A 12,470-nucleotide genomic window follows, 5' to 3' on the forward strand; every position below is an offset into this window, starting at 1 on the left:
CTCTTTTCTCTAAGCCCTCTCCACCACTGAATGATGTCAGTTTTAAAAAAAACCAAAAATACTTTGCCTGTACCATAGAATAAGAATATCTCATTCTTTAATTTTTATTTTGTCACTAGGGATACTTAGTATCTCTTTATTTATTGGCTATTTTATTTAATTTTCTGTGAATTTATCTCTGTGAGTTCTCTGCCTGTTTTTCCTTGGAGGTACTTGTATTTTTCTTATTACTTTATTGAAGCTCTTTATATGTTATGGATTTTAGCCCTTTGTCCATTATATATAGCACAAATATTTTATCCAGTGCGATATTTTATTTTTTATGCTATTGTAAATGGAATTGTTTTTGTAATTTCCTTTTTAGATTGTTCATTATTAGTATGTATAGAAATACAACTGATTTTTGTTTATTGACTTTGTATCCTGCAACTTTGCTGAATTCATTTATTAGTTCTAACACATTTTTTTGTTGAATCTTTAGGGTTTTCCACGTACAAGATCACATAATCTGCAAACAGAGATAATTTTACTTCTTCCTTTCCAATTCGGATGCCTTTTATTATTATTATTTTTCTTGCCTAATTACTCTGACTAGAATTTCCAGTACCATGTTGAATAGAAGAGGTGAAGGCAGGCATCCTTGCCTTGTTCCTGATCTCAGAGGAAAAGCTTTCAGTATTTTACCTTTGAGTATGATGTTTGCTGTGGGTTTTTCATATGTGGCTTTTACTATGATGTGGTAGTTTCCTTCTACTTGTAGTTTTTTTTATTGTTTTTATTATGAAAGAGTGCATTTTGTCAAATGCTTTTTCTGCGTCAATTGATATGATCACATGTTTTTTCCCCTTCATCCTGTTAATGTGTATTATATTGATTTTTTTTCTTTTTTAAAAATCTATTTATTTTACTTGTTTATCCTTGGCTATGTTGGGTCTTCATTGCTGCGCGCGGGCTTTCTCCAGCTGCGGCGAGCAGGGGCCACTCTCTGTTGAGGTGCTTAGGCTTCCCGTTACAGTGGCCTCTCCTGTTGCAGAGCACAGGCTCTAGGCGCGTGGACCTCAGTAGTTGTGGCACATGGGCTCAGCAGTTGTGGCTCGTGGGCTCTAGAGCGCAGGCTCAGTAGTTGTGGCGCACGGGCTTAGTTGCTCCGTGGCATGTGGGATCTTCCCAGACCAAGGATCAAACGTGTCCCCTGCATTGGCAGGTGGATTCCCAACCATTGCGCCACCAGAGAAGCCCTCTATTGATTTTTTATGTTGAACCATCCCAAATTTATTCTTGGTCCCCTCTATTTTTCCCCCACGTTGCAGCCATGCAGATCTGATCATGTCTTTTTCTTTGATTAAAACATTTAAGTGATTTCCCATTGCTCTGTTAAAAAGACCAAAACTGTTAATACAACCTAGAGAACCTTCGCTTGGTCTGGCCTCATCTCATTGCATGCATCCCTTAACTCTCAGGGTCTCTAGCCACATTAACCCTTTTTAGTTTCTTGAAAGAGCCATGTTCTAACTCTGATGGCACCCTGGCACATGGTATTTCTTCTGCTTACTCTTGTTTCTCTCCTTGGTACCATTTTATGCATAGAAAACTTACCCATACTTCAGATTTTATCTCTGTCATTTCCTAAATAAAATCTTCCCTGACCCTGCCAATCTAGGTAAAACCTAGATTACATGATCTTATTTTACCATGTACTTCTTTTGAAGCAAGTAATTTTACACTCACTTGTGTTATTATTTGATTTTAGATTATAACGTCTGTAGACTGTAAATTCCACAAAAGCAAGGGCCATATCTGTTCTGTTCACTGCTACACCCAATAGGGTAGCCCAGTGCCTAGTACATAATCAAAGCTCAAATATTTGTGGAATAAGTGAGTGAATGAAGGCTTCTTGGTTTTACTTCTTGATTAGAAAGGTTATTGAAGGATTTCAATATTAACAATTCAATTTAATTTTTAGGAAGTTCTATCATTTGGCATTTGTGTGAAAGATAATTGGACAGACACATCTGAAGGTTAGGAGGACAGATAATAGATTTTGATGATCTTCTAGGCCTCATATAATAAAGGCTTGAATAAAGGCAGCAGCATGGGATGGAGAGGAAGAGGTGGAGTTTGGGGAGAACCATTTAAGAGAGAGAACAACAGGACTTAGTGACTGACTGGATGTGGTCATAGTGATGGAGAAGGAAAAATCAAAGTCTCAAAATGATACATGAATAGTATGAGACAGCATTACATAGTGGTTAAGAACAGAGCCTTTGGAGACTTTTTATGTAACCTACTAGCTGTATGACAGAGCAGTTTTTCTTCACCTTTGTTTATTTAACTCTGTTAATTATAAATGAGTGCCTTCATAGAATTTATGAGGCTGAATAGGATAATACATGTATATAAAGTGCCTAGTATTCATACAGTTTGCTGTGAACTTGAGCAAGTCTTTTAACCATCCAAATTTAGTTTCCTCTGATAGAAAATAAGGATAATATATCCCCTGTTCTCCCTGTAGCACAGAGTTACTTTGAAAATGTGAAGCCTCTGAAAAATGTAAATGTTAGCTAGGTATATTAATTACATCTAGTAGAAGAAGAGATAGATGATTGCTCTCACTTTGTCTTTAATAGGACCTCATCTCTTGTTTCATCTTTGTAAGATATAGGATACATACTGTCCATAAAAACTGGATTAGTAAAATTTACACTACTGGGAACACCTTTCTGCCTGTATGGAGCTCTCTGTGATAAGGGACTAATGAGTTCTCAAGAAGATAAATCTTAACAGGGAGCTAAGGCGATCCTTGTTGCCTGGTATGGAAGGAAGAAGAAAGTAAGATTGTCGGGAACTGACCCTGGAAAGTGGAAATAAGGTGCTGGAAATTGGCATGGCCAATTTTTGGTTGTCTGCTCTGATTCCCTGTAGCTGGGGCTGTGCATATTTTTATGATTGAGTTGTGTATTTTGATCTTTCCTGGCCTTCATAGCAAACCAGTGAAAGCAGATGGTATGATTATTATTCTGCACATAAGGACAGTAAAAAAAACAGAAGTTAAAGCCCAGAATTCCCAGTCTTTGTTTATTTCACCTGCTATATTGCCTCTTCAAACAGAAATAGCAGATGTTACTGTTCTAAACGCCCATGTTATATGATATTGTGTACAGGAATTTTGCCTAAGGGCAGCTTAGATATTTTTCCCCTGCTATGTATTTGGTGTGTAATCTTGGCTGAGATTTTTGTTCTCAGCCAGCAATTTCACTTTCCTTATTTTTGACAGACATGTTAATCTCTTTCTTGCTTTTGAATTGGGTCTTGTACCCAGCTTCCTCAATTGCATTTTCCTTTGAAGTTTTTAGTGTTGTATTAGTACTGTTCCCTGTCTCTCAGTGTTGGTCAGTATTGGTTTACTTCCTTTATACTGTGATCCTAAGTAAATTTAGTATATTCTTTTTCCTGCAGGTTTTCTGTGCTTCCTGCTGTAGCTTGAAATGTAAACTGTTATACATGGATAGAAAGGAAGCTAGAGTATGTGTAATCTGCCATTCAGTGCTAATGAATGGTAAGTATTAAAACAGGTTGAATTCACAGTTATTGAGACGGAACAAGAGAATTCCAATGAAGAGACTACTGTTTTTTCCTTCCTTGCTCTACAAGTTGCTCACCTTCTCAAATGTCATAACTTTACCTGAAAATTTTAAAAATACCTTAGCATTTCAGAATTCCTGTGCCTAATTTAATGAATAAATGCTAAAGTCAGGTAAGTTTTGTAGGAAAAAAGGAAATTCTTGTGGAAATCTGGTGCTCTGTGGCTGTTAATGTTCTTGTGAAATGACTGGACTGGGAGTGGGGAGGGGGCTATTGACCACTGAGATGATTAAATATTAAAATTGGGCTGATGTTTTCCTTTTAAGGGAAGCTTTCTCTTTCTAGGGAATATCTTAATAATTTAGAACACATTCTTATTGACACTTTGGTTCACTCATCTTGTTAAAAATAAATATTTTAGCATCTTGAATCAAATAGAAAATTGCATTTTTCTGTCACTTATCATCTTAATACTACTTAGATTTGTCATAAGAGTAATAGTTTTTAATTTACTTATGTGGTAAAAGAATATGGCCAGGAGAAGGTAAATATAGCTTAGCCAGTGTTCACCTTTTGCAGGACTGGAAATAAATCCAAGGGCATTTTAGTTAAAACAAAACTCCCCAAACAGACAACCCCCGCCCCCCAGAGTATTCTTGTAAAGAGATACAATAAAATTGATTAGGCTGTATAGTATTTTCTCTTTGAGTGCATCTTTGTACAGTTGCCAGAACAGTTACTAATAGACATAAAATGTTGAACTTAGACACCACTGCTGCTTGTGCCAGGATAATGTGTCTCCTGGAGGCTGAAACTTATCTGCTCAAGGCCCCTCCTGCTCTGTGTGTCTGCATTGCTCATAGTGATGTTTTCCTGTTGCTTCCTTATTAACCTATTGCATGTCATTTAATCTGATCTGTTCTAATTTCCTATGGTCCACCCAATTTCCTCCCATTTCTGAATTCTTATAATTTTGATCAAATATGAATTCATTCTCTTTACTCTTAAGGGTCATTTTTCAGATGGTGGTTATTTCACTCAGTGATGATTTCATTTTTGGATATTCATCCACAGATAAGAGCATGCTGCTTAATTTCAATACCTGATACCTCTTTTATTTGTTGAGGTCTTCCAACTTGATGGCTTTTTTTTTTTTTTTAACTTGGCATAGCTAAAGATGAAGGAAATGGCAGAGGATTCATATGGGATACTTACTTTTTATTAAGCCAAGGATGCCCTTAACAAGGGGATCCTAAAATAATCTACTTTTTGTGGTTTTTCCAACGTCTTTTCCTCTCGCATGGCTTAGCCTGGTCTTTTACTGAATATTTGATTTGATGCTTTTCAGTGTTCCCTATCCCTTTTCCCCTTTCTCCTTTTCTCTTCCTTCCCTCTTCCTGCCAGTGCTTTCAAAGGAACATAGCTGTTGTTTCTAGCTTTGTCCTGCAGTTTGGAGGCAATAAGTATTCAAAATCTTATGGATCATTCTTTGATGTAGAATGAGATTTTTAAAAAGATGCTCCAAAAATTGGGTGGTTTCTATTCCTGGGCATGTGATATTACCTGAACCCAGAAGATAAAATTTATATCTTTCATTTCTGTAGTATCTTTCATCCTATTTACTTTAAAAACAATAGTTGATATGTCAGTATTTAGTTAGTAAAATTATAGAGTATACAGAACCTTAACACATTTGTGATCATTCATATTGGTTGATGGCACTTATGTGATATTGGCACATTTTCATGTTCAAATGGGTCCTGTGCTTTTGAGACACACCAAAGATGTGAAATGGTTGTTTTTGATGGATACTTCTACACAGGGTAATGATTGCACAAAAGCAAAATTCACGGAAATGTTGAGATGTGTTCTCCTGAGCTTTAGGCTTCAGAATTTTTAAAATGAGATTTTACCTCAACTAAGAAGAGCCTAAAAACCTAGAAATGAATCAAAAGATATCATATAGTGGAGTTATGTTATTTTAGCCCCTGATTTTGATTTTTGACAGAATTTTATAAAATGCATTGGATATTAAACCTGCCCTACCCACCAGGAATGTCTAAATGCTATCCCAGTTGCAAGTCCTTAATAAATTTAATGTTGTTTTACTCCCTCTTAAGGGAGTATATGGTCCCCTTTAAAGAAGGCAGGGGCCTAGTCATTAACCTCAGACTGATCCGCTATCAGTTTATATCAGAAGTATCACGTAATTCTTATTTGTTGCTTCCAAATAGCTTACTTAACTACATGGTCTCCTTTATTGAATAAAATCACCTATCTCCTTAATACCTTCACTAGCTGGAAGAGAGACATACTATGAGTGTTAATTAGGAGGAACTACATTATTTATCCAGTATTGTGGAGGTCTTGATGTCCATATTTTGCAATCCATTCACATTGATTGTGTCTGTATTTGCTTTAGCTCAAGCCTGGGAGAACATGATGAGTGCCTCAAGCCAGAGCCCTAACCCTAACAATCCTGCTGAATACTGTTCTACTATCCCTCCCTTGCAGCAAGCTCAGGCCTCAGGAGCCCTGAGCTCTCCACCTCCCACTGTGATGGTACCTGTGGGAGTTTTAAAGCACCCTGGAGCAGAAGGTAGGGGATCATGTGCTATTCTCTCTCTTTTTCCTCACCAAGTTCCTCTGAAAAGGTGCTGATGTGATTTTACATCACAAGTCTTTAACACACTGCAGATAAGTCCCTTTGGGTGGTTCTTAAAGTGGAAGAACAAGGTGAGAAATGTGTTGAGACTATTTCTGGGCAAGTAAAGAAGAATATTGTGTTGCCTGATATTTTGGAGGCACCTCTAAAAATATGCCAGTACCCTCTCCAACTTAAGAATGGAGTAATTACTTTGCTTTTATTTGAAAAGAGTTGCAGAATTTGAAATCAGCCTGCAAAATCCTAGCGTCATGCCTACCATAGTGTTCTTTGCAGGAATTTAGTAAGTGATGAAAATAAGAATTCTTTTTTCTGACCAGCCCATTCTAGTATTGCCTTTTGGAATATATATTGCCATTTTCTCTTTTCATTTTTAATCTGTTCCTGTAAAAATATGAAAATACTGTGTTAGGTACACAGACATTTATAAAATCCAGAACTTTAATTCTGATTATATCATATGATAGGTAGAAAATCATAGGCTCAACTTATTTTAGTTTATTATATCTTTATGATTATGATATTGTCAGATGAAAGGCACTTTGTAAGTTCAGGGGATTATCAATAGTAAAAATAACAAATATTTCCTTAAAATGATCTGTCAAGAAGTCTCCCCTGATAATTAAACTCTGTCTTCTTTCATTAATTTCGTATCTTTTTGTCTAGCAATATTCCTTTCCCCTTGTAAAATAGCCCTCCCCTTTTGAAGATCAAAAACTTCTATTGACATTATCATACTCTTCTGAGCTCAGGCTTTCGTTCTTAAAATCTTTATTCTCTTTACTTCATTTGTTGTTTTTGTTGTTCTTCCCTGGTCTCTCTTTGTTTTGGCCGTTTGAATTGATTTTCAAAACTGGATTTAAAGAGATCATTTCGTCAGACTCAGTTTTCCAGCTTTTCCCCATCCTTTTACTAAAATGCAGACTACTGCATTTCACTATCTGCACTGCCGGATCAGTCTTTTTCTTCTTCAGTTACACTTTAGCCAAAGATCTGGTCAGTTTGCTTCCCAATTCTTACATATCTGTGCCAACTCTTCTTTTATTAATTAATAATTCTTCAACATTCTTCAGGGCATCTTTTGCCTTTTAAAAATACCATATCACTTTTCTAGATATTTTATTCCTACAGAAACCTCATACTTTTAGGAGCTGTGTATGTCTATTTCTAGATATTTTTTCCGGGCTATTAGTTTATTTCCTAGGCACTTCAAACACCTTCCCTAGTTTCTCTGTTAGTGATATGGGACAGAGTATGTGACATAATCATAGGCATATTTAATGCTTTAAAGCGAAGTGTTTTAAATCTTTACATATAAATTACAGAAGTAAGGAGTATATTTAAATGTGTATTTTTATTAATTTATAACCACTTTTATACAGTTACAATTATATTTAGAAGTATAAAATGCTAAATAGTGATTTCTTTGTACATCTGAGATTGGTGACCTTCTCTTCTTGATGTTAGAAACCCTATCAATGTCACAGTGTTACCTGTTTTATTTTTCTGGCTCCTCAAGTGGCTCAGCCCAGAGAGCAGAGGCGAGTTTGGTTTGCTGATGGGATCTTGCCTAATGGAGAAGTTGCTGATGCAGCCAAATTAACCATGAATGGAACTTCCTCTGCAGGAACGCTGGCTGTGTCACATGACCCAGTCAAGCCAGTAACTACCAGTCCCCTATCAGCAGAGGTAAGAAAACAAAACAGCAACTAAAGTTGAGTACTTACTTTACTCAGCACTGTTCTGCCTCTGTCTTGTCTTTTTCTAGGTTGACTGACCTTTCTTTGGAACGCCATAGACTTCAGATACAGCTTAGTGCATGTGTGTGTATGTGTGTGTGCATTCTTGTGTGTGTGTCTAGTGGTAAAATAAATGTGGCAAAACCAGTTGTTCTTGTTTGTTCTATATTTGGAAGTTTTTTCAGGAGAAAGATCCTTATAAAGGTTGTTCTCAGGTGAGCTCAGTCTACGTACTGTAGCTAGAGGCTGTGCTAGAGCGAATCCTGGTCCCTTGATACCTTGGTTTTCAAAGCATATTCCCCAGGTTCTGTGGTAGCTGCCAGGGAGTTGCCGTGGTGAGGAAGGGCCAGGAAATAGGAATGTGGCTGAGGAATCCTTCTATTCCTTTGTCTTCAACCCAAGCATCTCTACTTTTTTCTGGTCTGCCTGTTGTGTTTCCAAATAAGACTTTTTAAAAGGATTCTAAAGCTTGAAAATAAACCACTGACTTAATGGATGGTAGACTCATAATTTATGTGAGGAAACTAGCTCGTGCTGTGATGTCACATTTACTTTGTCTCTATAGGATACACTGGTCACAGTTTGGGGGCTAATTTTCAGAAGGGTCAAATACTAGCTACATTTTTTTGAGTCTGTGAAAGAATAGAGCCACCTAGGACCATAATTGGAAAGTATACATGTAGGATCGTTTATACAGTGGGTCCCTTTCTTATTGCTGTTTGCCCCATTGAATATGGTGGTCAAGATTATAATAAGGTGATTAGTTCCAACTAAGTATGTGTGTCTGGCTTTTTTTAAAAATAAAATAAGAGGATCAGAGTTTGGATAAAGTTTTTACTTTTGAAGTTTTCATGGTTACTGTTTATTTACATTTATGTTCAGTAATATTTTTCTAGAAATTTACATAATTTGCGGATTTGGTTATAATTGAAATTGTGCATTATTAAGATTAGATTTATTGACATACAGAGATAAATTTCCTGTTTGGTGAAGGTACATTAAACCATGTTACTGTCTTTAAATATGTCTAAGTCTGTTTTGGGGGATTTTTCTGTGGCCGCAGAAGACAGCAGCCAGAACTGTATGACTTGTTCTTCTTTGAATCTATACAATGACTTTGTCAAGAAAATTTCTTTTTTTCTCCAGTTGTTTATGTGGAAAAATTTCAAATCCACAGAAGAGTTGCAAGAATAGTACAGTGAACCCCCATATACTCTTCACCCATATTCACCAATTGTTGCCATTTTGCCACATTTACTTTACCCCTACACACACACACACACACACACACACACACACACACACACACTGTTTTTTGAGGAACCATTTGAGGATTAGTTGCACTTTATCACTTAATACTTCAGCTCATGTTTCCTAAGAACAAGTGATTTTCTTACGTAAGTACAATATAATTATATGAGAAAGAAATTTAACATATAATTCTATGTATTATCAAATATATAGTCCATATTCAGATTTCCCCAATTGTCCCATGATGTTCTTTATTCTTTCATTTATACACATGTGTGTGTGTGTGTGTGTGTGTGTGTGTGTATATATAAATTTTTTTATTAAAGTCTTTTTTAAAAAATTAGCATACCATCAAGGATCACAATTGCATTTAGTTCTCATGTTTCTTTGATTTTCTTTAATTTAGAACAGTTCTCCCACTTTTTTGTCTTCCACATCATTAACATTTTGGAAGCATTTAGGCCATGTTTGGCATAAAGTCCTTAATTTCTGTTTTCTGGGTTTTTCCTCATGATTTTAGTTTCAGATTAAATATTTTTGGCAAGAATAATACTACCATAAGTGATGGTCATTTCTTAGTGGAACACATCAAGAAGTATCTGTTTGATAATTGGTTAAATTGATGTCTCCTGTGTTTCTCCACTGCAAAAGTAGCTTTTCCTCTTTGCAATTAAGAAGTAAAGTGAGGGGTGATACTTTGAGACTCTGGGTATCCTGTTCCCCTACAATCTTTCAGTCAATGATTTTACTGTCCTTTATATATATATATATATATATATGTATATATCTACTTTTTAAAGATTTCTTTATTATTTATTTTTGACTGCTTCAGGTCTTAGTTGCAACACGTGCGGTCTTCGTTGAGGCATACAGGATCTTTCGTTGTGGCCCCTGCGCTCTTTGTTGTGGTGCGCGGGCTTCTCTCTAGTTGTGGCGTGTGGGCTCCAGGGCATGTGGGCTCCGTAGTTTTCGGCACACAGGCTCTCTAGTTGAGGCGCATGAGATCAGTAGTTGTGGTGCACAGGCTTAGTTGCCCCGCGGCATGTGGGATCTTAATTCTCTGACCAGGGATGAAACCTGTGTCCCATGCATTGTAAGGCAGATTCTTTACCACTGGACTACCAGGGAAGTCCCCTGATTTTACTGTCCTTTGACAATCTTACCTAAATCAATTATAACTATAGTGTTTATACAGTGATGACTTTTTTCTTTCTACAAAACTTCGTGTACATCTCTTAAATTATATGATAGGTTCTTTTTTTAAAATTTTTATTTATTTATTTTGGGGGGCTGTGCTGGGTCTTCGTTGCTGTGCATGGGCTTTCTCTAGTTGCGGTGAGCGGGGGCTGCTCTTCATTGCCGTGCGCAGGCTTCTCATTGCAGTGGCTTCTCTTGTTGCAGAGCACGGGCTCTAGGATCACAGGCTTCAGTAGTTGTGGCGCATGGGCTCAGTAGTTGTGGCGCGTGGGTTCTGGAGCGCAGACTCAGTAGTTGTGGCGCATGGGCTTAGTTCCTCCGCGGCATGTGGGATCTTCCTGGACCAGGGCTTGAACCCGTGTCCCCTGCATTGGCAGGCGGATTCTTAACCACTGCACCACCAGGGAAGCCCCGATGATAGGTTCTTAAAGCATAAATGTTTTGAATGAATGAGGAAGCTCTAGTGAATTACTATTATAAGGAAACAAAGTTCAGGTCAGTTTAAGAGAAACAAACAAGTTAGTTATTTTATTTCTGTGCTCTCACATTGTTCAACACTTTATTTTAATATTTATCTGGTAAAATGAGGGAAAACAAATTCTTTAGGGTCAGAGTTGAATATATTTTTGTCATCTTTATGACCTAATAATAGAGTGCCTGGCACTTAAAAGGTGCTCAGTAAATGAAACAACTTCTTTTCATAGGTGATATTTAAGTAGAAGCCAGATGACCACTTCTTACAATATCAAAAGGTAGATTTATGCATCACTAAATAGCAAGTTAGAATAGGTTACTTTATTTCCTATTCTAAATCTAACTTTATTGATTTACTTCAAATCAGTAATGTTTAGCCAATACAATTTTCCACATTTCCTAATAGGACGATGTACTGAGAACACTGCAAAAATTTTAGCAAAAACCCACTAAAAACTTACAGTCCTAAATTATAGACAGTATAGACAAAAATATAAGACATAGGCATTTTTTAAAATAGTTTTAATCTTTATTCAAGTGTAAAATATATATAGCAAAGTACTTAAGGAGCATTAATCTTTAGGAAACACATGATGAACATACATATATGTGTGTGTGTCTCTATATATACATATAGAGACACACACCCGTGTAACCACCACCTAGATAAAGATACACAGAACATTTCTATCACTATAGAAGTTTCCTTCATGCCCTTTTTCTGTCAATACCTGCCCCCTTTCCCCCAAGGTAACCATTATTCGGACTTGTATCACCATAGATTAGTTTTGCCTGCTTTTGAATTTCATATAAATGGAAAAATATAATATATAATGTTTTGTGTCTAGCTTCTTAAACTCTAATACTTAATGAGGTACTTCCCTGGTGGCACAGTGGTTAAGAATCTGCCTGCCAATGCAGGGGACACGGGTTTGAGCCCTGGTCTGGAAAGATCCCACATGCCGCAGAGCAGCTAAGCCTGAGCGCCGGAACTACTGAGCCTGTGGTCTAGAGCCTGTGAGCCACAGCTACTAAAGCCCGAGTGCCTAGAGTTCATGCTCCACAACAAAGAGAAGCCACTGCAATGAGAAGCCTGCGCACTGCAACAAAGAGTAGCTCCTACTCATCGCAACTAGAGAAAGCCCGTGCGCAGCAACGAAGACCCAATGCAGCCAATAAATAAATAAATTTATTTTAAAAATACTTAATGAGATTTATCTGTGTTGTGTGCCTCAAAAGTAAATATTTTTATTTCTGAGTAATATTCCATCATATGGCTGTACCACAATTTATCTATTTTCCTATTAATGGACATTTGGATTGTTTCCACACTTTGGCTATTTGAGTAAAGCTGCTATAAACATTTTTATACATGTTAAACAGTTTTTTTAAAATGAGAATCCTATGTATTTAAAAATTTTTTTACTTATTTTATTATTCATGTGGTTGTGCCGGGTCCTAGCTGCGACAGGCGGGCTCCCCAGCTGCGGCTCGTGGGCCCCCCAGTTGCGGCTGGCAGGCTCCCTAGTTGCGGCATGCAAACTCCCAGCTGCAGCATGCAT

At 37.0% G+C, this 12,470-nt stretch overlaps 1 protein-coding gene across 2 annotated transcripts in view; it reads left to right on the top strand.

Moving 5' to 3' along the window:
* The window catches only part of ZFYVE9 (zinc finger FYVE-type containing 9), a 133,517-nt gene that overhangs the window by 47,501 nt on the left and 73,546 nt on the right, over positions 1 to 12,470 (top strand). The window contains exons 4-6 of one of the 2 annotated variants that reach the window (XM_067726110.1): positions 3,457 to 3,556; positions 6,005 to 6,181; positions 7,767 to 7,936. In XM_067726110.1, the coding sequence (XP_067582211.1) occupies positions 3,457 to 3,556; positions 6,005 to 6,181; positions 7,767 to 7,936 (447 nt within the window). The remainder of the gene's footprint in view (positions 1 to 3,456; positions 3,557 to 6,004; positions 6,182 to 7,766; positions 7,937 to 12,470) is intronic. The other variant, XM_067726111.1, reaches the window with a different exon arrangement.

This window comes from Pseudorca crassidens, chromosome 2 (assembly GCF_039906515.1).
Source record: "Pseudorca crassidens isolate mPseCra1 chromosome 2, mPseCra1.hap1, whole genome shotgun sequence".
NCBI classification, from domain to species: Eukaryota; Metazoa; Chordata; class Mammalia; order Artiodactyla; family Delphinidae; genus Pseudorca; species Pseudorca crassidens.